This window comes from Equus caballus, chromosome 11 (assembly GCF_041296265.1).
Source record: "Equus caballus isolate H_3958 breed thoroughbred chromosome 11, TB-T2T, whole genome shotgun sequence".
Taxonomy (NCBI): Eukaryota; Metazoa; Chordata; class Mammalia; order Perissodactyla; family Equidae; genus Equus; species Equus caballus.
Window position 1 is genome coordinate 60,246,904 of NC_091694.1, and position 25,611 is coordinate 60,272,514.

The 25,611-nt window shown below is 50.1% G+C and overlaps 1 protein-coding gene across 13 annotated transcripts in view; it reads left to right on the forward strand.

The window, feature by feature from the left end:
* Nucleotides 1-25,611, forward strand: part of TOM1L2 (target of myb1 like 2 membrane trafficking protein) — a 122,881-nt gene that overhangs the window by 84,455 nt on the left and 12,815 nt on the right. For 3 of the 13 annotated variants that reach the window (XM_023653651.2, XM_023653653.2, XM_070228330.1), the window contains 8 exons: nucleotides 2,237-2,371; nucleotides 3,704-3,961; nucleotides 7,103-7,219; nucleotides 15,661-15,794; nucleotides 18,126-18,174; nucleotides 18,623-18,746; nucleotides 20,951-21,068; nucleotides 22,198-22,273. In XM_023653651.2, coding sequence (XP_023509419.1) covers nucleotides 2,237-2,371; nucleotides 3,704-3,961; nucleotides 7,103-7,219; nucleotides 15,661-15,794; nucleotides 18,126-18,174; nucleotides 18,623-18,746; nucleotides 20,951-21,068; nucleotides 22,198-22,273 — 1,011 coding nt within the window. Of the gene's footprint in view, nucleotides 1-2,236; nucleotides 2,372-3,703; nucleotides 3,962-7,102; nucleotides 7,220-15,660; nucleotides 15,795-18,125; nucleotides 18,175-18,622; nucleotides 18,747-20,950; nucleotides 21,069-22,197; nucleotides 22,274-24,749; nucleotides 24,816-25,611 lie in introns of all 13 variants that reach the window. The other 10 variants (XM_023653654.2, XM_023653655.2, XM_070228331.1 and 7 more) reach the window with 5 other exon arrangements.

A 25,611-nucleotide genomic window follows, 5' to 3' on the forward strand; every position in this document is an offset into this window, starting at 1 on the left:
GGATATGTGTTTCTCCCTCCCCTCTTGCTGGGATAGAAGGGGGGCGCCTAGGGGCCGGCCCGGTGGCACAGTGGTTAAGTGCACATGTTCAGTTTCTCGGCGGCCCGGGGTTTGCCAGTTCGGATCCTGGGTGCGGACATGGCACCGCTTGGCAAGCCATGCTGTGGCAGGCGTCCCACGTATAAAGTAGAGGAAGATGAGCATGGATGTTAGCTCAGGGCCAGTCTTCCTCAGCAAAAAAAAGGGGGGAGCCTATTGACTCACTGTTTGGGCAAATCCCCCAAGGAGTATCCACTGACTGGAGAGAAGAGTGATAGTTCTTTAATCTTCATTCTTCTTATCTCAGATTTTGCTGGGATGGAGAGCAAGATAAATTAAAAAGGGTCCCCTGGAGCTGTTTGTCCTCCCACAGAAATAGAGGGCTGGGGGCTGGCCCAGTGGCGCAGTGGTTAAGTACCCACATTCTGCTTCGTGGCGGCCGGGGGTTTGCCAGTTTGGATCCCAGGTGCAGACACGGCACCACTTGGCAAAAGCCATGCTGTGGCAGGCGTCCCACATATAAAGTAGAGGAAGATGGGCACGAATGTTAGCTCAGGGCCAGTCTTCCTCAGCAAAAAGAGGAGGATTGGCAGTAGTTAGCTCAGGGCTAATCTTCCTCAGCAAAAAAAAAAAAAAAGAGAGAAATAGAGGCCTGAAGCAGCACCAGGAAAAGCCGTCTTGCTTTTTTCTCCCCAGCCTCCCACAGTGGGCTGTGAAACTGGTCTTAAACTCTAAAGTTTAGACCCTAAACTAAAATGCTTACACATTTTGAAGCTAGAGTCACAGGAGTCAGCTTGTGTTTGAATCAGTTGGTTGCAGCCAAAGCAGCCAGTGGAGGAGGGGGCTCTGGGGCACCCCCCAGGGGGCAGGCCTCTGCTGAGGCTACTCTCCAGCTGGCATTCCATACAGGCCTCTGCAGACACCTTCAGTCCTACTCAGAATCCAGGAGGAAGTATTGGCCAAGAGGGGCTGTCCTGATGCAGGGCCTTAAATCCCTGAGTATGCAAATTAAAGAAGTGGACCAAGGAAGCCAGACTGACTTAACGGTTGTAGTGAGATGCATCAGTCATAATTAATAAGGCTGTTTGGAAACTGGCCTTTTAACTTCACGTGGGTCTGTTGGTTGGAGATAGAGTTTCTATAGAGCCGCAGGATTGGTTGGAACGCATTGTAGGAGCCAGGGAGGCAATTAAATGCTTGCGACAACAATAGAATTGGCAACAGAACTCTGGGCGCCAGAGGCTCTGCCTCCTCCTCTGGGTGTGTATGGCAAAGAAAGGCTCCCAAAGAGCTGGACCCAGTTTTAGGGGAGCCCTTTGGATATACTACTTTTATTTTTTTTAGTATATTCTGTAACTTCCAAAGAACAGAATATCTTTTTAAAAAAAAATTTAAGAGTTTCATTAATCAGTGATAAGTGGCAATCTATTCGATTATTTGTTCTTTCCTCTCTTTGTTGTTTTCATTTAAGGGAACCTAGTGGTCGTGCTTTCCACTGGATTTTTCCATGTGGGCGTGTGTAAGTTGACACTGTGGGCAGCACCAGGCTCTCTTTTGACCTGAACCTCTGTCATCTCCTGTCACCTCGATGAAGGGCTGGGCTCGGCAGTGTCAGCTTTAGCATTCTCTGAGCTACTGAGGAAATCTGGACTTAGCCTTAATGTCTGCCACACATCAATCTCTCCTTTCCTTTCTGCTCACTTTGTCTATGGCGCCTGCCTCCACTGATGAGAACTCTGCAGAGCAGAGTGCGGAGATGAACGTGCTTGCACACCGGCAGTGCTCCCGTCCCGATGGTATCCTTCAGGCGCCTCAATGAGGCATCCTCTTCATGCCCTTCAGCTAAACATCACCAGGAATTGATTTCCTTGTGATTAGGGAAATATCTGCATTTTAGGATGCGCCACAGTGCTTAGGGGTTAATTCTCTGTCTCTTCTCCAAGGAAATACTACATGCTGAATTAAGTTTTATGTTTTTGTTCAGGCTGAATAACACCACTGAGAACCAAGATTTTGCCAGCTGCATCATGGCAGCCCTGGCAGGAGGAGAAGGACAGAATAGGTTTGCCCGGTGCGATTTGCGTTCGAGTGTACAAGAGCATTGGCCTCTGGGAAAAGACCTGGGCTACTTTGGATTTTCAGGCACTGTGACAGCCCTCGGTGAGAAACATTCCTAACAGGACTTTTATCCTTCTAGGCGTGGGCTGATGCCTTTCGAAGCAGTCCTGACCTCACCGGTGTTGTGCATATATATGAGGAGCTGAAGAGGAAAGGGGTCGAGTTTCCCATGGCAGACTTGGATGCTCTGTCTCCCATACACACACCACAGCGGGTAAGCTTCCAGCTGGCGTTTTCTAGAAAGGCCTACTGCAGAACTGGCAAGCCACTGCCACCACCCTTCTGCTGCTCCATTTGAATTATTCAGCTTGTCGTCAGCCTTCTTAAAGCTGGAGGGCATTTCTTTTTAATAACAAGGGGACCGCAGGAGTGAGACAGCTGGTTGACTGGTGATTAAGTGGCAGTAGTATCTCCCCCTAGTTTTCATACTGATTGTGGGAGAATATAATAGAGGGCTCCGTGCAGACGCTTTCATGGAAATGGCTGCTTGGGCGGAGCCATCCTGCGAGGGTCACTAGCACCTGCTTTTCAGAGGCCCCCAGGAATCTGGTATAGGGATGCCAGCACCTCAGTGTTGGCAGTGCAGAGGGGCTGACAACGTCACTGATCGTGGGGCAAAGAGCAGCTTTCAGGTTTTTCAACTGTGCAAGTCAAAGGGATCTAAAATTTATTTTGAGCTACGAGCATTCCACATCAATCCAGATACCCTTGAATTCCATCAGCATTGAGATCCAAAGCCTGGGGAAGGCCCATCTAGGGGCCTCCTGCTGAAGCTCTTACCACGTGGGGCAGCTCTGTGCTTCAGAATTAAAAGCATGCAGGTGATGCCATTCATCCTCTCACAGGGAAGCCAGTACCTCTGCTGGCTGGGATCAGCCCCTGGCCTGGAGGAGAACCAGGAAGCTCCAGGGTCTGGGAGAGGCACCTCCTCCCAGCACGCTCTGCCTTGCTGGCCTCCATCTGCCCATCTCTGAAACAGGGATGGGAAGTCCAGTGTGCCTGTTCAGGTCTCTTGTGTGAACACAGTTAACGTTTAAGAGATTATCTGGGATGCCCAAAGGGAAAGCACAAGGAATTGTTCTTTCCAAAGCATTATTTTCATTATGTCTCTCCAAACCACTTACTATGCTTTGTGGAATAAACGTAACCTGTTTTTTTCTTCTAATAATGACACAGAACAGTGTTATTCCTATAATTACAATGAACATTTGGTAAATTATATAATTACTGTTTATATTAGTCTACTTGTAAAGGCCAAAATGGAATCTTCTGGTACCAAATAAGGGTTCGTGATTAGCAAAACTTAATAGCAGCCCCCCTCCACTTGGATCCCAAGGTGATCCTACTAATGGGCACCATGACCAGAACTCTCACAGAGTGCTCTTGGTGCTGCCTTTCTGAATTGCTTTGGTTGTCTGTGAGGTAAGTAGAAGGAGGAGCCACTGGTAGCCCCCTTTGCGATGGAGATACTGGGTGCAGAGGGGGAAGAGGGGTTCTGCGAGCCTCACAGATCAGCAGTAGAGCTGGGCCCCCTACCTCTCTGCAGGCAGCTGCGGCGAGAAGTGCTGTCCTGAGTGGGGTAGGTGCCAGGCCCAGCCACACAGGCAGCCCAAGTGAACAGAGGACTTTGTTGTTGCCATGCCAGAGCGTCCCTGAAGTGGATCCAGCCATGACCATGCCCAGGTCCCAGTCGCAGCAGAAGACAAGTGCCGGCTCCTATTCCTCGCCTCCTCCTGCTCCCTCTTCTGCTCTGCAGGCCCCGGCTCTGAGTGTGACTGGCCCCATCATGGCCAATTCAGAACAGGTACTTGCATACCTCTGGGCCATAGGCAAGCCAGCTGACTGTCTGCGTTCACCCTTCCAGGCGACACATTCGGAGGCCTCTCCAGACCAAGCACTGTGCTAGGCATCAGCAACACACAGATAGAAGGGCCCAGCCCCCTCTCTTGAGGACTCAGAATCAAGTGGGGGAGACAGGTGCAAAGACAGTCAAGACAGTGTGGTCACACTGTGGTAGAGCAGGCCCTAAGTGCTCTGTGAGTCCAGAGTTGAGCAGTGCCTGGAAGGCAGCCCAGGGAGTTGACACCGCTGAGGGTCTCAAAGCTGGAGTGGGGCCTTGTCAGGCAAGGCATGGTTCAGAGGCTCAGAGGAGCATGTCACTCTAGGGAATAGCAGGTAAACATTTTGGAGGATAGGTGCAGGGACAGGGGCCAGGAGGGGAGGAAATCATGGTGGAAGGGGGCCCAAAAGCAAAGGAACAGAGTTGAGTTGTGAGTGACCTTATGCATCATGCTGAGAAGTTTAGATTTATTCTGTAAGAGGTGTCTGCCATCAGAGGCCAGTGACCCAGTCAGCAAGGTACCTGTGAAGGCAGAGACAAGGACAGGGAGGCCTTCAGGAAGCGCTCTTCCTGCCTTTATCTTTTTTTTTTTTTTTTTGAGGAAGATTAGCCCTGAGCTAACTGCTGCCAATCCTCCTCTTTTTTGCTGAGGAAGAGTGGCCCTGAGCTCACATCCATGCCCATCTCCTTCTACTTTATATGTGGGACGCCTACCACAGCATGGCTTGCCAAGCAGTGCCATGTCCGCACCTGGGATCCGAACCAACGAACCCCGGGCTGCCGAAGCGGAGCATGCGCACTTAACTGCTGCGCCACCAGGCCAGCCCCTTCCTGTCTTTATCTTTATCTCAAACTCTGCCAGTCTTCCCTGGGTCATTTCTTGAGAAGTTAATGCTGTTTTAACCCTAAATTCGATTTTTTTAGATGAGTTGTGGAGACTGGTCTTTAGGTGAATCTATAGAATTTCCATTGCTTAAAACTTGAGAATTGGTCAGACTTGAAAAAAATCTATCCCATGTTTATATTTTTTGAATCCTTATTTAATATTTGTGACAATGTTGTTATTATAGAACCTCATTTAAACAGAGGGGTCAAGTGATTATATCTGGTTACCAGAAGTGTTGTACCATGGCCATGCTCATTTCAGCTCTCTCTGGCACTGAGGAGGGAGCATGGTGTGAGCAGGAGGAGGTGAACTGGAAGTCAGACAGGCCTGGACTTGAGTTCCCACTCTGCTGCTTACTGTGCGGCTCCGGCCAGATCATTTAACCGCCCCTCTGTCAGTATAATGGAGCAGCAATCCGTCCCTCTTACCCCACGGGGCAGTCATGGGCTTGATGGGCAGCTGGAAGAGGGCCTCATGATAATCACTCAAGTGCTATCTATGTGCACTGCTGAGGGGAGGAAGTTGAAACCCACAGCTGAAATGAGGGGCTTACATTAACTATGGGCCTCAGTTTACTCAATTCTGCCCTTCCTTGTTACCCACAATTCCAGGACCTGTCTTCAAAAGGGGAGTCCTGAGGAAGAGGGTCTCTACCTTCAGGCTCTGCTTTCATGGGCAGAACTGTGCTCCCTTCTGCTCAGAGGGAAGGCAGACATGTTTGAAGTTGGACAGCCACTGAGACCCTCCACTGACTTACTGTCAGTGTGGGAGCTCAGGAAGAGCCCTCCCAGCAGCCAGAACAGTTGAGAGGAGGCTCTGGAATTGGATGAGAGGGCACAAGTATTGCCCCTTGGGCAAAAAGGTACCCGTGACAAGCAGGAACCCAGCCTGGCCTAGAGGACCCCAGGGCTTCAGAGCCCACATGGTTTCCAGCTGTTGCATTCCTCAGCCTCCTTGGCCAGAAACTTCTTCTCAGCCAAGACTTGGGAGGAGGCCCCATGGGCCATCCATCAAGCAGAGCCAGAGGTGGAGAAGAGCCTCTCAGGACCTAGCCCGTCATCCTGGTTGGCCATTCATCCATCTGTCCATCCAGTAAACATTTATTGAGGCCTCCTGTCCCTGTCCTTGTACTGAGAGTACAGACCTCAGCCTAGCAGAGGTCCTGTTCCCAGGAGCTTGGCACAGGACGGTGGGGGGCGCCTGTAGGAGGAGGTGGGAGTGCTCCATTTCATCTCAGGGAGAGACGGGAGAGTCAGAAGAGGCTTCACTGAGGCAAGAAGGTGTCGTTTGGGCTGGGTCAAAATGAGGTTAAGAACAATAGCAAAATCCAGCTTTCTGGATGTTCTAGCAGGAAAAGGACCCAGTTAGTATTGGGTATATGTGTGTGCCAGCACTGTAGGGGCATTTTCACATTAGATATTCACAGCAGTCCTGTGAGGTGTGGATATTATCACCACCTTTCCATAGGTCAGGAAACTGAGGCTCAGAGAAGTTGAGGTCCATCTCTTAACTGTGTCCCTGCTGCAAGAGAGATGGCCCAGGCCTTTGCCCGGGTCCAGGCCTTGGGGAGCTCTGTTGGGTGGGTGGGTTGGGTAGGTTTCAAGGGGTCATGTTGTCTCTGGTGGGAGCTGGGTGGGTGGGTGGAGCTTTCCCTGTACTCTTCTCTCAGTCCTTCTCTCTCACTCTTGCCACATCAAAAAAGTGCAGTTAATGCTGGCCGGCCTTTCAGAGGACCATAGTATTTAGGTTATAAACCTCTAGGAGCCAGAGTCTATAACTATTAGGTTCTTCAGTGAGGATCCCAGTCCTGAAGGGACCTTGGAGATCACGTACTCCACCACTTTCACTTGAGCAGAAAGGAGGCCTGGGAGCTTAATTCCCTACTCAAGGTCCTGTGATAGGAGAGCTGAGACTACAAACCAGCTCAATCCACTCTGGACCCAGTGCTCCTTCCCTACACGGTGCTTGCTCAGTGTCACAGGCAGAGTCTTCAATGAGAAACTTGGTAACCAAGGCCCTCTGGGGCGGCCTCACTCCCCGTTTAGTTCTCTCCCAGAGCTGCTGTCACCTTCACGCACAGACTGGAGTGAGATGAGAGGCTGCTTCTGCTGCACTCATGCAGAAGTGTGACCTAGATGTCACAGTGAATGGGGTTGTCACCAGCCAGGTACAAGTTGACTGACTTCTTCTTCCTGCTTTCCTCCCTCCGGCTGGAACAGATTGCCAGGCTGCGGAGTGAACTGGATGTTGTTCGAGGAAACACAAAAGTCATGTCCGAGATGTTAACAGAAATGGTCCCCGGGCAGGAGGATTCGTCGGATCTGGAGTTGCTGCAGGTGAGGGCACTTCATCTTAGGGAAGCTCTGGGCCTGGGGATGCAGCAGTGAGGGAGAGACTGAGTCCCTGTAAGCCCACACTCAGCGCCACACTTCCCAGGAGTGGTCAGAGGCCAGTGCCAGGCTCTGTCTTTTTTATTTTCCTTAATAACATTTTTTTCCTGATTATAAAATGCCAACTGCGGAGTACATGCCCATCAAAAGAAAAAGGAAGTACAAAGAAGAAAATAGTAATTTTCTTTAATTCCCAGCATCCACAAATAACCACTGTCAATGTTTGGATGTATTTTCTTTCAGACTTTTTTCTGTTTATTTATATTTCAAATGTAGTTGAGATGATGTGTGTATGATTTTGTGTATCGCTTTGCTCCTTCAACATTACATGATGAACATTTGCAACAGGACCTTCAACCTTTCCTGCGCGTAGGAGCCCTTCTAGTCACACCTCCCCCCATTCCTGAGACTGAGATGAGGCTGAAGCTGCTTTTCTTTTCCCGAACGTGGAGGATTCCCAGGCTGAGGCTTGCTCACATTATGGTTCCTAAGGATCTGTTGCTAACTGGCCTCTCTGCCTCTGGACACTCTGCAGGTCTGGGAGCAGGGCTCGCCCACAGGGCCCCCTCAGACTAGAGTCAGAGATCCTGCCTCAGGCATGTTTCACAGCCCAGCCAGGTCCAGAGCTAGCGACCAGATCTCCACCATGCCCAACTCTGGCATTTGTAGCAAGTGGCAGCGGTGCTGCCCTCAGAAGCAGTGGCCTTCTGGAGGGGTGGAGAAAGGATGCTGTGCACTGCAAGTGCCAGACCTTTTCAGCAAGAGACAAGATAATTGAGTGAACAGGTTAGGAGCCAGACTGGCTTGGCAAACTGGCATGAGTGCCTCACAACATGCCCGCTGCTGCTATTTTCCTATGATACTCAGAGTCGTGAGTCTTGGCCCCCTAAGTGCCATACCTCCCACCCTGCTGTTGGCACACACTTGCAGCCTGTGAAGGCTCAGCTCTAATTACCCTGTCCTTCAGGAGTGTACACAGCCAGAGTGGCTGCGCCTGGTCTCAAGCTGCTTCTTGTCATGTCCCCTTCATCCTCCGAAGCCATCAGCTCCTAGGGGTGAGGGTGGGTGGAGGCATACCCTTGGCCTAACACAGAGCAAAACTCTAGGGGCACAAAGATGTATGGGCCATGATCCCTGCTCTGGGGGAGCTCACTGCCTAGTGCAGGAGACAGACAGGAAAACAGCTCATCTCCATGAAACTGTGACATCGGGCTGCTCTTGAAGCCAAGATAAGCAGCGTAAGCCAGCCCGGGCAAGGAACGCTGAGTGGCCCCTCTCTAGTTCCCAGACCTTACTCCTGACACCTGCAGCAGACCAGGCTTGCCTCAGTTCAGCAGATCTGGCTGTCCACATGCCACACTCCATGGGACTCAGTGTCCTATTAATGCATCATTGGCCTCCCTTCCCAGCCTGAGGGGAGGGAGGGGGGATTCTTTCAGGCATTGCCTGAGGCACAGGAATCTGAGATCAGTCCAAATACAGTCCAGAAACTGAGAGGGCCTCTTGAGGCAGCTTTGTGCTGTGTCAGCATCAGAATTCCTGCTGACAGGGGTTTGCAGTGGACAGAGCTGAGCTCCTGGCAGCAGGGGATAGGCTGAACAAAGCCAGCATGCTTCCAGAAAGCCAGAGCAGACCCAGACAGCAAGAGTACTCTGTGTGTGCGTGTGTGTGTGCGCATGTATGTGTGTGTGTGTGTGTGTGTGTGTGTGTGTGTTTTAAAACAAGCCCATCAGCCAAGACAAACAGAACCTAATCTCCTGGCGTCGGCTCAGAGTTTTCAAAAATAGGTTTCTTCCCATGACGTTTTCCTTCCCTCTGTTGTGTTCCAACTCTGAGCCTACCAGCCCTCACTGTTACCTTATAAATCAGAGAAAGAGTGGTTCTGGGTGCCAGTGGAGGAGGCTGTCCTTTCAGCACGGGAGATTCAGGAGTTGGGCAGCACTGTGTGAACAGACATGGCTCTCCCGGCTGCTGGCCTTGCTCCTCAGTCATTCCTGACATCTTTCTTCCTCCTCTTCCCCTGGCAGTCAGAAGCCAGCCGGGCAGGATCTCCCAAGGGTCAGGGCCATGCTGAACGGCAAGGCTTCCACATGGGAAAATGCCACAGTCTGCTTGGAAAGTGATGGGATCAGAATGTGCCCTGAGGGCCCCTCAGTAGAGCTGAAGGGCAGTCAGCTTGCTCAGGGTAGAAGCTGTCCAGAGCTCACAATGGGCCATGGAAATAAACACGTTTGTCACCAACCCAAATGTTGACGCCAACAGAAGCTGCTCTCAACTTGCATGTAAATTGCTGGGTAGGAGGTAGAGGAAATGGGACGAGAGGAAATTGAAGGTGTCAGCCCCAGGATGCACTGCTGTGGCTGACCATAATCATGTGTGCGTTCCTGCGCATAGCAAAGCACTTTCAGGTGTAGCCTCACCCAGCCCTGCAGAGCAGCAGGGAAGTTTGGTGGAGAGAGCTGTTTGCCTAAGGACTCGTGGGTGATTGACTTGTGGTTGAGGGAGGCTGAGGCCACTCCACCATGCTGTGCTGTCAGCTTAGCTGGAGCCTGCGGGGAAAGTGAGGCAGGAGGCCCAGAAGGGACACAGGGGCTCCTGTGTGTAGAACCCTTCACTCTCTGAGTTAGGAGAGACTGTCCAGGCAACTAAGTCTAGCTCCACACCTGCACTCAGATTCCCTTGACAGCAGCTTTCCTGGTGGTGCCTGCCTCTTTTTTCTTAACACCCTCAATGACAGGCTGTTCACGTCAGCCCGTGGAAGCACTTCTGATTCCAAAGACACGTTTAATTAGACTTTGAGAAGCAGGGCAAAAGAGCAAGGGCCGGGACCGGCCCGGTGGCACAGCGGTTAAGTGCACACGTTCTGCTTTGGTGGCCTGGGGTTTGCTGGTTCGGATCCTGGGTGTGGACATGGCACCGCTTGGCAAGCCATGCTGTGGTAGGTGTCCCACATATAAGGTAGAGGAAGATGGGCACGGATGTGAGCTCAGGGCCAGTCTTCCTCAGCAAAAAAGAGGAGGATTGGGAGCAGATGTTAGCTCAGGGCTAATCTTCCTCACACACACACACACACACACACAAAAAAAAAAACCCCAAAAGAGCAAAGGCCTAGGAATCTCTGGGTTCATGTCCAGGTCCAACCACTGACGAGTTGGGTGATGCTAGGCAAGTCACCTACCCCTGGGAGCCTGGAGTAATCACTCTCGCCTTGGAAGGATTGGAAATCATCTGTTAAAGTGCTAGGGCACAGGCAAGTTGTCCGCAAGTCAAAGCTTCTGTGATTATTATCGGCACCCGCTTCCACACTCAAACTCAAGTCTGCCTCCCTGTAACTACTGCCTTGGTCCATCTTCTTCAACAACAGAACAAAACAAATTCCTCTTTCACGTAGCGGGTCCTTAAGTATTTGAAGACTGCCATAAAACTCTCCCGTGGCCCAATCTCTCCATGGTACAAATGGGCTGTTGGTAAACCACCTAGCAGATGACCAAGGCAGTTCTCAGCAGGAGGCAGACATTATAAAATCGAGAGCTTGCATCAACTAAAAACCTTCCATCTCTTTCTAATGTGGCCGTTAAGCCACATCTTCCCCATCCTATGTGTGGGCACTTGGGTCTGGGCCTGAAATTTGAGACTCTTCATCTATGTCTGCTAAAGTTCATGCCCTTAGCCTTTGAGTCCAACTTTTTAGATTCTTTAAAGATCTTGATGCTGTCACCTGGTGCCCTTTGTCTCTCCCAAATTAGCCTCTTGAGCTTTGTCTTCAATTAATAATAACTTTTAATTAATCCACCAATGCCAAAAAGGGGCATTGCTACATGGCCACCCATAGATAACAAAAGAAGCCCTTCTCCATGTTGTTTCTTCAAGTAACAGATGGTGTGTCCCCTCTTGCTGCTTGCGTCTTATTTCACAAAAAACAGAATGGCCGGGACCATTTTCTCTAGAGAAATCTGGCTTATTCTACATGTTTAGCTTCATTATTCCCCCTTTCTCTTAAACAAAGAATTTACTCTCCTTTCCCTTTCCTTTGCGGCTGTGGAAAGCGGATATTCCGAACCTTATTCCGAGCCCCTTAGAACTAGGAGAGGGTTCAGAGGGTGCCCGTAAAGATGATCAAAAGATTGTTTCGTGAGGTGGGGATGAGACCGTCCCTTGAAGAAAAGATAAAGGCATTGGGATTAATTAGACAGAAAAGAGAGGATATTTTAATAAGATGTTCTGATGGATGGAGGGCTTCTGTACAAAGAGCAGTGACCAGCTCTTCTCCCCTCTGTTGAGAACCAGGCAAAGAGGCCAAAGCTGAAATCTTCAGCGGTTAGGAAATTCCCGTCCCAGCTGTTGCACAGTGGGAAGGATGACCTGGGCAAGATGTAGGCTCTCAGTGTCTTAGGACCAGAGGAGAGTCGCTCTGTCCAGATGTTTTAGAGGTGGAGGGAGGCAGAAGAAGCTTTCCGAACTGCACCAGCCAAGGTCTGGCTGTGGATGACCCACCCCCTGGAGGCCGTGTGGGTGGCTAGCTGGCGTTTGTGGTGGCAGAAATCTTAATGTTCTGGTCTTCCTCTCCTCTTCAGTCTCTATGTCTTTTTTCTGTTTTGTTTCCTGTCTAATTTTTTTAAAGACAGTAACTTAAAAGGTTGAGCAAGGAGATGGTAAAACTTTCTCTCTACGGAGACCCCGGAGATCCCTGATTCAGAAGCCCCAGGCCAGACTCTCTGGGCTTGTGTTTAGGAGAAGCTCTTTGGAAGGCCTCTAGGTACTTCTCTGGGATCAGAGCATGCCAGGCGCTGCCTGTGGGGTCAGGGGCTCTGTCACCTACTGCCCCAGCTGAAGGCAGTGGGGAGCGAGGCAGCAAATGCAAGTCCAAAGCAGATGTTTCTGGGCTTACAGTCCCTGAGATTACTGCATTCTGTGCCCTTGGGTCTCATTCTTCCTCCAAGCTGAGGTCATGTTAGAACTAGCAGAGGTCTCAGATATCATCTAGCACTTTCCAAACATTTCTGTAAAGTAGTGGAACCTTTTCTCCACAAGTAGAATTCTACAGAGAATCGCGATGTTTAAAATAGATGAAAGCAGAGCCGCCCTGACAGCCATAGGGTGGGGCCCCCGAACTCCGTGCAGTAAAGGTGCCTCAGTGACCCTCTGCAGAGCTTCCCCAATCCTCCAACCCCTTTGTTTTACCCAGGGAGAAACAGGCCCACAAGTGCTGCAGGCCTGGGGAGCTAATCCAGTCACGGCTCCGTGCTGCCTGCCACTTGATCCCCAGAGCCCAGGAGGGACTGAATCCAGCCCTGCCTTGGTGGTTCTGGTGCTATGGGTGCTCTGAGCCATGTTTTTGAGACACTCCCTGCAGTCTTCTGAGGGATCAGGTTTAGCTCTCCTTTGACTTTGGTGGACCATCCTTGGGGCCTGCTCTTTGTCCCGGGGCTTCTGCTGTTTAGGCTGGGGGTAGGAGCTGGTCTTCACTTACTGGAAAGAAGTACAAGCCAGAGGCTGTGCTGGAGGAACTTTCATGATAGGGTGACACGAGGCGGCAGTGCGGAGTAGAGGTGTGTCCAGACTGCTGTGGGAGCCTTACGGAGGGAGAGGTGGGGAGGGCCTCGGAAAACATTATGAGTCGATAGGGAGATGGGTAACTGGGCAGACATGTGGTAATGCTGGCCCTGTAAAATGTTAATGGTAGAATCTAGGTGTAGGGTATATAGTATCCACTATAAGATTCTTTCAGCTTTCCTCTACTTTTGAAAATTTTTGTGATTGTGTTGGGGTGGGGAAGTATCCTGAGGCCTTGAAGGATGAGTAGGAATTTGGTTTTGTTTTGTTTAAAGATTGGCACCTGAGCTACCATCTGTTGCCAGTCTTTTGTTTTCTTCTTCCTCTCCTTTCCTCCCCAGAGCCCCCCAGTACATAGTGGTATATTCTATTTGTGGGTCCTTCTGGTTGTGCTATGCGGGATGCCACCTCAGCATGGCCTGATGAGTGGTGACATGTCCGTGCCCAGGATCCAAACCGACAAAACCCTAGGCTCTGAAGCGGAGCTCGCGAACTTAACCACTCAGCTGGGAGGCTGGCCCCAGGAATTTGTTTGATGGAAAAGGAGGAGAGGGACATTGCAGGCAGAGGGCTGACTTTTCAGGGGCCCCGAGCAGTGCGGGCTAGTGTCTGAGGCCATCTGCTATTCTAAGAAGTGGAGAAGGCCCATGGGCTCTAGGACATGATGCCACAAGCTTCTGCAGGGCTGGGTGGCCTTGGACTTGTTTCCCATGACATGCTGCTACACACCCCTTGGTGTGCTGGTCCTGTGTCTTGAAATTGGCCTGTACTGTGGATGGAAAGTGACTGACCTCCTCCTTTTCCCCTCCCCAACGCAGGGCTCCAGGCTTTGCATTGCTTATCAGAGATTTTTTGCAGACCCTCTAGTCCCAGTTTTATCTGTACTGGCAGGAGCACATTCAGGCCGGCAAGGAACACTCCTGGTAGCCCAGGAAAGGTTTGTGGCAGACAGCTGAAAGTCAGGTGCTGCTGCGCCTTTTTCCTCTGTCCCCTGGCTCCAGCTTTCCCATTCTTCCATCCCACGCTCTTTGGCAGGTCTGCAGCATTTCTTCCAAAGCGCTGGGCAAGACCTACTGCCCGAGTACTGGCCAGATGTCTTTCCTATTGGTTAGCAGGGGCTGGCCTTTTAAAGTAAACCTAAATCCATGCTTCCTTGTGAGCCCTAAGTAGATGCTCCCTGCACTCTAACGATGTTATAAATTCTATGATTATTCACGTTGTTCACTTCAGTCCTGGCTGTTGGGATCTTTCACATGGTCTGATGTGATTGCTCCTTTCTTAAGTTTGGGCATTTTAATTAATTTATTTGTTTTTAATGTTGAGAGCCTGGCTTCATTTTCGCATCACTCATAAGCATACTTTATTTCTGTAATTAGGGTTTCCACTGTGCTGTTGGGCTTTCCTGTGTCTGTGATCATCCCTGTGGTGACTGAATTTGACCTGCGAGTGTCTGTCAGCACCCATGGCAATTATTGTGTGCTAATCCATCACAAATGGAGACCCGGCCAGGCCCCAAGGCCCAGGCTGGTTCTCAGTGCCCCTCTCCTGGCTGGCCTGGGGACATGCACCATTCACAATGGTAAACAGGGTGTGTTTTGTGGTGTTTCACTCTTTTCTGGACCTTAGTGTCCTCTGCAATTATTTTTTTTAATTTTTGGTGAGGAATATTGGCCCTGAGCTAAGATCTGTTGCCAATCTTCCTCTTTTTTTTTTTTTTTTTTGCTTGAGGAAGATTAGCTCTGAGCTACTATCTGTGCCAGTCTTCCTCTACTTTATATGTCACTTACCACCAGAGCACGGCTGATGAGTGGTGTAGGTCCACGCCTGGGTTCCAAACCTGCAAACCCAGGCTGCCAAAGTGGAGCGTGCCAAACTTAACCACTAGGCCACCGGGCTGGCCCCCCTGGGAGGTATTTGAGGGAGCTCCACAAGCAAGTTTCAATGAGAGCATGAGTCAGCCTGCCGTTCAGAGCAGGAAAGGCCTGAGGAAGCCAGGCCATAAAGTGATAAGGGCCTGTCTTCAGAGAGATGTTGCTTCCAAGGGTAGAGAGGGCTCTAATGGTGACTGGGGTTCATGAGAGTCACCTTTGTCCTGCCGCAGAGCCATGTGGGAGCTGCTGAGCTTCTGAGACCTCAGCAAGATGGCAGACGTGCCACCGAAATGTACCTAATGCAGTCATAAAATACATTCCTGCTGTTGCTTGGAGTATGAATAAACTGATCTCATCTTTTGGAAGGGTCTTTTACTATTACCAATCAATTTTCTAAATAATCATACCCTTTGACCCACAAATTCCACTTCCAGGAGCTCATTCTATGGAAGTGCTGGCACAAATGCAGAAGCACATATATATACAAATGTTCATTGCTGCACTATTTGGGTGGGCCCAAAAAAGAGAGACCACAACCTAAATGCCCAGCAATAGAAGAATGGTGATATATGTTATGAGACACACACAAAAGAATGAGGCAGTCTGTACAAAGTGATGGGGAAAGGTGTCTGGAATATTTTGTTGAAGAGAAAAAGCAAGCTGCAGAGAATCATATCCTTATATTTTAAAAATGATTTATACAAATGTGTATTTATGTACATACAACAGTATATACGTAAGGACATTTGTCTATCTATTGAAAAAGAACTTGTTTCCTTTATGGTAGGAGGAGACAATGAGGAAGGGGCCTTCCACTTTGCATCCTACACACTCATCTGGCTTTATGGATGAGCACGTACTCCTTTTGTGACTTTTAAGAGTCAGTACACATTTTTCCAAAGTAAATAGAATGTAACAAAAAGTGTACCCAGCCGGCTAGCCAGAAGTGTGTGTGTTCCCTAGGAGCTGAACAGGACCTGCCGGGCCATGCAGCAACGCATTGTAGAGCTCATCTCCCGAGTGTCCAACGAGGAGGTCACTGAGGAGTTGCTGCATGTCAATGACGACCTCAACAATGTCTTTCTCCGATATGAGAGGTGGGAGCCAGGGTCCTTTTTTTTCCCTTGAAAAGATTATTGCCATAACAGAGGGATTTCTTGTATAAACAAAGGACAGAGAGAGAGAGAGAGAGATTAGAGTTGGAAAATACTCACCATAGATACTAATTTGTTCCCAGATGACAGGCAAAATGCTTCTTGTTCTCCTGGGAACTTAGTAGCAGGAAAGTGACATACAGAATTGAGCTCTGCCCTTTGTCAGTCTCAGGCTGCTCTGCCTTCCCCACTACCCAACCCCTGGCACGAGGAGGACTGGGGGGCCTGGGGACTCTGGAGCTTCACACCTATTCCTTTGAAGAGCCTTTAAATTTGAAAAGGATTAAAGGGGGGAAAAATCTCTACTAAGGAAAACAAATTTCCTCTTTCCCATCTTTAAAAAAAGAGAGATTTTTCCCTGTCTTTGCAAATGTCAGTGTGTCTGGAGCATTCAGAAGCAGGCAGGGTGTAAGTGGTGGAATGCTGCTGCGTAGGAAAAAACACACATTCATTTCAGTCCTTTTGGCAGTCAGATTATTTTTGGATTTGAGGTAACAAACTTGAAAATTCTTTTCTCTTTCCAAAACCTTCTCTTGGGAAAAAGTGAAAAGCATCTTATTCAGAGACAGTTTTCAATAGGTGTACTGGCAAGCACAGTTCCCATCACGGCACTCTGATGAGTGCACCACGGGCTTCCCTGAATCACCCAGCACTGGTGCCAGAAAGCACCCTGACAGGGCAACCTTCTCCTTCTAAGTCTGAGGCCTGAGTCCCCTGGTGCCTTGGGGCCCTGGCCTCTCTGCTGAGTCACGGCCTGGTGATCTGACATCATTTAGGGTCAGTGTGACACATACCTGCAGCTGAGGATTTAGAGGGTGATTTTCTGTGGTTGTCACAAACCTAAGCTTTGTCTCAGCTTCAACTGTGGCAGTAGGGATGGGTGCCCCTGTGTCTGTCTGACAGATGAAGAAACCTGCAGTAAGAATGTGGGACCACCCAGGGGTGTGTCGCTCAGAGAATAGGAGCAGATCTGAGGTGCCTCAGCTCCCAGCCTGAGACCCCTTTCCATATGATTCCAGTTTTCCCACTTTAGATGGGCCTGGCTTTTAACCTGTTAAACCCATTTTAGCCCCTTCTAGAATAGGATGACCGGAGCTAATGTGGGCCTTTTCACCCAAGTCTGCCAGTTCTAGCGGTACCACAAATTCAGAGGCCAAGCCTGCGGCCAACAGCCCCGAGGTGTCATTCTGGCTAGTGTGCCTTTGATAAGACAAAGTGTCCCTTGAGGAGGGGGTGGGAAAGGTACTCTAGGGTTAGAAACTTTTCAGATTCTCCTTATAGATCATAGTTGAAAAAAACCACACGAGTCTTAAAACCACAGTCGTAACACATCATCCTAATCAGATTGTCCTCCTGGGGATCCCTGCTCACCAGGTGCTGACCCCAGCAAGTGGGGAGACCAATGTGGAGCAGCGACTCTCAGTAAAGCCTGGTTTCTCCAGGCTTCGGCTGGAAAATGTCCCTTAGCTACCTCTTTGCCCATGGCATTTTGGAACTTTTAAATGCAACAAATGGCAGCCCCCACACACATCTCACAATTGCTCTTCTATTCCCCACCTGGTATGAGAATGACTCTGGTATGGGAAAGGAGAGCCTTTCTGCAGTTGCTTCAGGCCAAGTCCCAATGGGATGACAGCCCCTTACTGGTTGGCCTAAGCCTCCTGAGCTACTGGGAAGCCTTTGCACCAGGCCAGAGGCCTGTACCTCTCTTCCTTCTCTAGGTGCCTGCCCCGTGTGTAGCCACCCCCTTTCCTCCAGCAAGGTGAGCTGGAGGCATTTTAGTGACATCAGCTAATTACTCCCCAGCACAGCTCTGTGAAATAGAGAGGGGGCTGCACTTCTTGCCTGGCTTTGCAGATAGACATCTGAGATGCCTCCAGGTAAAGTGGTTGGCCCAGCCTCCCCTCCACGGCCAAGGGAACACTCTCTGGGCCCAAGGTGTGTGGGTACAGCTGGGGGTGCTCGTAATGGCTTCCTGGATGTGTCAACCAACACCCTTCTCCCTCACCTCAGGGTGCCCATGGTGAGGCCAGGAGGCTGATCATCCTCTGGGGGAGTCCATGCAGAGAGAGGGGTGGTGAAGTTCTGCGTGTGTGAGTCCACTCCCTCTAGCCCCCTAAAAGGGCCTGGTTAGTCTCCTTTCCCAGAGCCAGAGCTTCGGTCTCTGCTGGCCTCCCAGGCCCCTCGGTATCTGGGAGCTCTTCACAGGACTAGTGAGCCTCACAATGCCAAGTCATCCCTCTCTCCTTACTCTGCTTCCCCTTCCCCCATTAGGTTCGAACGATACAGATCGGGCCGATCAGTTCACAGTGCCAGTAATGGAGTAAGTATTCCTTCAGAATTCTCTCATCTCTGGACGCCGGGAGACCTGCCTCAATTTGGTCTCATCTTCGTTTCTCTAACTGGGGTTAAATATTTGGGTAATTGAAGAGCAAGTTCTGGTTGATGGGATACGGAAAAGTGCTAGCAGGCGCATCGCTGGCAGGAGAGTGGCAAGGAAGCCCCAAGTTACAGCTCCCAGGGCAGTCACTGTTCTGGGGACCGAGTTAGCCCTGCCTTCTTTAAGTGGGGGGGAGGGCCAGTGGGTAGGGGCTCACTAACAGCCCGTGCCCACTGTGGGCCCCTGAAGTCGAGGTAAGGGAAGCTGCCTTTCTCCTGTATTGGTACAGTGTCGCTGCTTTTCCTCTGGAACCCTGCCCAGTGCCTGCTGGCTTTTACCTTGGAGCCCACACAAGGGCTCTGGGGCTCACCGCCGTCTCATGCTCTGACAGGTACTGAATGAAGTGACCGAAGACAACTTAATAGACCTGGGGCCGGGGTCTCCAGCGGTGGTGAGCCCCATGGTGGGGAACACGGCGCCTCCATCTTCTCTCTCCTCCCAGCTTGCAGGCTTGGGTGAGTGTCTCATAGGGGCGGAAGGAGCCTCCTTTGTGGGCTGCTTCCTGGATATGAGTCTGGGCTGACGGCCTCTTTCTCTCTCTTTGTTGGAAGGCCTGAAGAGAGCTTTTTGAGGAATCCACGGGGAAGTGTATTCCTGAGTCCTGGCCAATCTTACCACCTTCCGTTCATAACTTCTTTCCCTAGACTTAAAGTTTATACCTGTGTTGGAAGGCAGGGGTGGGGAGAGTTCCACGAAACTGGAAGTTGTTTGCTGTTTGCTGTTTAAAGAAAGGTGGCTGCTGTGTTTTATCTCGAATACTCCCTATGGTTGAAGTGATTTCTTTTTCAACATCAACCCGGCCAAGGATGGCAAATAGGTTTCAGCTCATTGGCTGCTTAGAACACAGATTTAAGCAGGATGCTGAAGCCACATCAGGGCTTGGAAGATGAGTGTGTGATTGAATGCTGATGTCTGCCGCGGGCTTGGAAACAGAAAGTGGTGGCGCTGACATATTTGCTCTCCTTGAACTAACAACAAGCTAAAGTACTCTCTTGTCTGAAACCTAAAAGAAAGAAACTCACCACTTGTCCACAGTTCATTCCGTTTAAAAGTGTATATATGACTGTAGTTGCTACAAATACACTGGATGATAGCAATTTATAACGAAATTATAGTATTGAAATAAGCATGGCCCTCTCAAAATTCTTCTACTTTGCTTTTCTATTTTCTTTTTTTCTTTTTTTCTTTTTTTTTTTTAAAGATTTTATTTTTTCCTTTTTCTCCCCAAAGCCCCCCGGTACATAGTTGTGTATTCTTCGTTGTGGGTTCCTCTAGTTGTGGCATGTGGGATGCTGCCTCAGCGTGGTCTGACGAGCAGTGCCATGTCCGCGCCCAGGATTCGAACCGACGAAACACTGGGCCGCCTGCAGCAGAGCGCGCGAACTTAACCACTCGGCCACGGGGCCAGCACCTCTATTTTCTTTTTTTCTTAATATTTATCTTTATACCTTCATTTCATTTCAATTGAATTGAGCTCTTATTTAGTGGCCCTGTCAGTTGCTGTGATTCTGGCTTCTCAATATCTCATATATCTATAGCCAGCGTTTCTCTTTCAGAACAGATTTCTCTGCCTTCAGTTCATCCAGCACATGGCCAGATTTAGTACCCAAAATTCAGATTGAACTCTGCTGCCTCCCTCTTTAAGAAAAGCCTAGTGTTTTTGCCATCAACTCCTTTACCCGGCATTGGAGGCTCTTCACCAGCCATGTCCCACCTGCCTTTCTGGCCTCATCCTCCTTTAATCTCTCTCCATGAGCACTGTTCACTTCACACACCCTGGACTTCCCAGTGCCTTTGTACCTGCCATTTACTCCTTCTCCCACAGCATAGTCCCACTTGTCCTTACAGACCCACTCTTGTGTCAGTGTTGAGTCTTTCCCAATATCTCCAGCTAAATACTGCTGTTGTCTGTCTGTCTCCCACCTACTCTGTATGCACCTCGAGGCCAAGGACCACATCAGATTCAATGGTCCACTCAGGATCTAAAACATGGTGGGTACCTGAGCAATATTTGTCAAATAAATAAATGACCCAGGTCCTTAGACACTGTGATCGAGTTAATGAAAAATGCAGGGGTCGGCCCGGTGGCGCAGCAGTTAAGTTCCCACGTTCCTCTTCTCCGTGGCCTGGGATTCGCCGGTTCGGACCCCAGGTGCAGACACAGCACCTCTTCACACACCATGCTGTGGTAGGCGTCCCACATAGAAAGTAGAGGAAGATGGGCACGGATGTTAGCTCAGGGCCAGGATTCCTCAGCAAAAAAGAGGAGGATTGGCAGTAGTTAGCTCAGGGCTAATCGTCCTCAAAAAAAAAAAAAAAAGAAAAATGCACTGACAAGGGCATTGTGGGAAATCTTCAGGGGCATTGGCCCTAGGCCCTGCCTCCTTACTGCCAGCAATCTTCCTTTTATTCATAGTGACTTTCTCCACCATGAACAGCGTGGGGATCAGCAGCTGTTCTGTCCCCCATCTGAGCCCCACCCGTGGCTCCTCCTGCATGTGATGGGCTAGGAGTGCAGAGAAAAGTCCTGTGTACCCCCTACCCAAGCTCCCCATAGACCTTTAACCTGCCCAGCTGGCATCCTAAGTCTGAGACCCTCCATTAAGTCCACACTCCACATTTTATTCTCATCCTCCTCTCGTTTGTTTTGTTGCCACAGACTTGGGGACAGAGAGCGTCAGTGGCACCCTCAGTTCACTCCAGCAGTGTAATCCCCGCGACAGCTTTGACATGTTTGCCCAGACAAGAGGGAACTCCTTGGCCGAGCAACGCAAGACGTATGTGGGGGGCATTTTAATGGCTTTCAGAAGATATTGGGGGAAGATTGATCCAGGCCTGGTCACAGGCCAACACAAAGAACCCTTTTATTTACCAGGTCCAGGACTGCCAAGAACTTTGAAATGTGGCTGTGAGGACTTGGCAGTAGACACAGATGTTGAATGAATGCCACCCCCCACCTTGGGTTTGATTGTAGTTGGATTTCTCCCATCAGTCACAGGGAGTGCTCTGCTGTTCTCTTTGCTCCCCATGCTGCTGCTGCAGAAACCTTGTCTGTAGGAGGAGCTGGGAGCTAGGAGGGTGCAGCTAGGCGGGGATGAATTCATTCCTAGCAGCGTGGTTTTCCTGCCCAGGGATATGGGCAGAGGCTTCCCTGACAGCAGCTCTGACCAGGATGGGCCATATGGAACTGGGGGAGTTGATTCCAAAATAGACAATGCCCAGCATCTCAGGGAGGCGCTGGAACCTGCTTTGAACTTTCTGTTCAGCCTAAAGGCAGGGGAGGAACACTTTTCCCCACCTTTCCCAGGGGCGTGGGATCTTGATGCATTCAGCTTTCTGAGTCCCATGCTCAGGAATCAACGGGTTGACCAGAAACCCAGGGCTCCATGCACCCTTCACCAGAAAAAGTTGGTTTCAAAATGGATACAGTGAAAGAGATCAGGGAACAGAGGAAGACAGCCCTCATAATCAATGACAGACCCCAATCCCAAGCCAGGAGACTACCTCGTCAAATGCCACTGAGCCTGCTGCTTTTAAAATAAGAAGTAATGTTACTTTGCCTTTATTTAGCCCTTTCCTCTGAGCAGTTTCAGGGCACTTTTGACATCCTGTCATTGAGCTTTAGAGATGCCCTAGTATTGTTACTCAAGTGAGGGATGTTGAGTGTCGCAGACCCCAGAGGAAATGACCGGCTGAGCCAGTGCTAGAACCCAGGCCTCCTAGCTTCAGCTGCAGTCAGACAGATGGCACGAGCCTTTAGCCTGTGCCCAAATGCCAAGGCCTCAGGGAACATTTTTCTGAGTACATGTGAGGGAGGTCCCATGAATAGAAAGTGATTAAGGTCACTACCCCATCCCCTGTGACAGCTGGGGGTAACTGACTCTGCTTGTGCTGCTTCATCTCCAGGGTAACCTACGAAGATCCCCAGGCTGTCGGAGGACTTGCTTCTGCACTAGATAGTCGGAAACAGAGCTCCGAAGTGGTAGGTCTTTCACCCTGTGTTTCTGCCTGGAGTCCTCTGGAAGGAAAGTCAGGCAGTTTGGTAAAGCTGGATGGATAATTAAGCTGAATCTGGCTTGCATGGAGGGCACACTAGGGGAGACCAGGATAAGAGCCCTGTATAACCTCATTGAGTCCTTGTCACACCCTGTTGGTGATGCTCCTTGTCAGCTTTCCCATGACACCCAAGAGGAAACAGGCCCAGAGAGGTGGTGACATGCCCAGGGCACCAAGTGAATAGACAGCAAGCAGGGACCACTCCCAGGAGATCCACCCCCCAGGACCCCTACAATCCCTACCTTCGTGGCCCCGAGCTCTCAGGACATGGGTCTCCTATGGCCAGACGGGGTCTCTCCTCAAATGTTTCAGTGCCCTGGGGGTGGACAGCGCTCTGACCAAATAATGGCCCTTACAAGGAAGGGAGTGCTGATCTGAGCCACATCTCTGCTGATCATTTGTAGCAGGCCTAGCCTAGCCAAGCAGTGCTTCCCTTCAGAAGGCAGCTGACAGTCAGGATTTATTTGGGGAGCTGGGGCTGGAGGGGTGGGAGGAGTGGTTGGATGATGGCTAGGAGGGTGTTCTGGGAAGTTCCATGTCTGGAAGGAGCAGCGCTAAAGCCAGAGGTACTTTGAAGTGGAGAGTGATACTTGTTGGGGCCCCAAGATGCAGCCATGGTTTCTGTAAGATTTCAGATCACTGCAGGGAAAGGATTTATGTCTTAATGCTTCTCTTGAGATTGTTTCTCTTTTTGCCTAACTAAGAAATGTGTGTGGCAGTGTGTGAATGACTGTCTGTTTGCAGGGGCAAGGAGAGGGGAGGCTGTTGGGACAACCATCCCAGACAGCTAGAACTCCTTTCAGGGTCCCCCAGCTGGGCTAGAAAGGGGCAGTGTTCATCTGCCCACTGGATGGGGAGGTTTGCTTCCCAAATTCCAATTCTTGGCCTCCTGCAGCCCCTGTCCAAATGGGCCCAGGCAGGCAGCAGGGCTGCTGCCTGGTTTCTGTGGGAAAGCTCTCCTTGGGGGAAGGGACTCCTTGCCTCTTCTGGTCTGGCTCAGCCAACTTGTTAGGAGGGCTGTGCATTCCTCTGCACTGGCCACCAGGGGGCACAGAAGAGCCAGCCCGGCTGCCTTGGGTTCTCAGTACCCTGCCTTTCAACAGAGGGGTGGGCAGTACCCCCTCTCCAAGAACCCTCAAGACCAGAAGTCCCAAAATCTATGCAGCGGTCATAGTTCTGTTTCTCCCGTTACTTAGAATGCCTCTCACCAAACTCAGGGAGGTGTTAGGGAGCCGGGCTGAGGGCCTACCAGCACACTGCCAGGTGAGGACGTCCCCTCCTCCTGGCTAACCCTGGCCTGGCCTGCAGCCTCATCCGTCAGCCAGGCTGACCTGGTTTGCTTCCCCCTCTGCCTCCAGGGCCTGCCCCTGTCCATGCCAGGGTGTGTCCTACCACACCTCTGCTGTTATCAGTGCCCAGGCCTGAGTCCGAGCACAGGAGATGTGGCCGGCTTCCCGCCCTTCACCCTTTGGGTGCGTGGCTTGGCCTGTCTCCCTGTTTTCAAAGGTCTTGATGACTCCAGCATGTTTTCCACATGATGGTAGGCAGATTGCTTTTCATGTTTACTGCTCGATGGGACGATACGGGGAAGCAGGGTCATGTTGGCTATGTGTGTGTGTGTGTGTCTGTATGTTTCTGCGTGTGTGTGTATATATCTTTGCATGTATCTATGTCTATGTCCGTCTCTGTGTGTGCGTGTGTGTCTTTATATCTGTGTGTACTGTACACACATACTTTCTCACATTCATCTTTAGGCCAGTACTTTGGGTTATGTTGTTCCAGATCCTAAACCATGCTGACCTGGACCAAGGGAGAAATTAAGAACACAGTACTATAAAGGGGAAAAAATTGTGTAGCTATGCCTCCACAGTGCAACCAAATCAGTAGTCTTAACTTTAAATGTTTTTGTCATTTAAAAAAAGGCAATATACCCAAATTCAGCCTTCAAGTTAAAGAGAGTGGAAAAAGAATACACAGCTAACTGAGTAGGAGGAAAAAGAGGGAAAAAAAAGCAGAAATAAGTTAGAAAAAAGTAGTAATTATTTTGTAAAAGCTGGTTCTTTGAAAAGTCGGCCCTTTACCAACCCTGGGAGCCCTAATTGGCAGAAACAGCCCTGGTCGACCTTCTGTGACCTCATGGAGATTTTTCAAGTATACAGGAATAGTTGACAGGAGTATATGTTACCCTGTTGGGATTCTTGGTTACTAAACTTCTCTTCTCTTTTCCAGGCAGGTAAGGGGGACGTGCTGGAGCGGGTGGGGGCACTGAGTCACATCTTCCATGATAAACAGTCAACTCTGAACAGTGGCTTTTCTGTTTCCGTGATATATATACTATTGCCTTCTTTATCATGAGTCTTGCTGTGACTTTTCTTTCTGGGACTTTTCTGTCCTCGGCCCAGAAGAGAGGTAAAGGTGGGGACTCTGACCTGGAGCCCATAGACAGCTGGCTCATAACCCAAGGAATGGTGAGAGGTCACCAGCTGAGCCAAGCCCCCTGTCCACCCTGGCGCTTACTGTGTTACCTGCTGAGCCCTCGTGAGTCAGACAGTACAAGGCCATTCTCTCCCTCTGACTGGGGGCCAAATTTTCCCCTCCTGTCTTTATACAATCTCCTTAAGCCACAGACTTCCCGCCCCAGAAACACTTTCTCTGATTTTTTGCTGAGGTCCATGCTTCTGGACCTTACAGGTCTGGGGCATTTTCAGGAGTGAGGGGGAGGGCCCCTTCCCTCCTTTTACTGTCTCAGGAGCTCTTGGCAGTATTCACTTTTCCAGGATGAGCACAAGTTACTGTGGCTTTTGTTTGGGAGGGGATGTTTCTAAGAGAACAGACTCAAAGCATCTGACCGGTCAGAAAAGCCCCCTCCAGCCTGTGAATTTGACAGTCCTAGGCTGATGGGTTTTTTTCATGTAGTTATTTTTGTCCACTACATCTGCCAGAAAGATTTGAGACCTCTTAAAGAAACACACAAACAAATAGGAACAGAATAAAAAGACAAAACCAGGAGAGTTTAATATCATATCCACAGTTAGTTCTCATGAAGTAGAGCTTTTCTGATACAGAGACCTGAAAGGGTTTCTCCTGCCTCGTCTGATCAGGTGGCTCTGAGTCGGGTACATAGAGGGTGACCTCGTTCCAGGCTGCTTGCCTTGGAGTAATGATTTCATCTCAAAAGAAGCCACAGCCCTCACCAAGCACCTCTAACATAGAGGCCAAAGGTCTGTGCGTGTATGGTGGTGCTGGAGCAGGAGAGGATGCAGA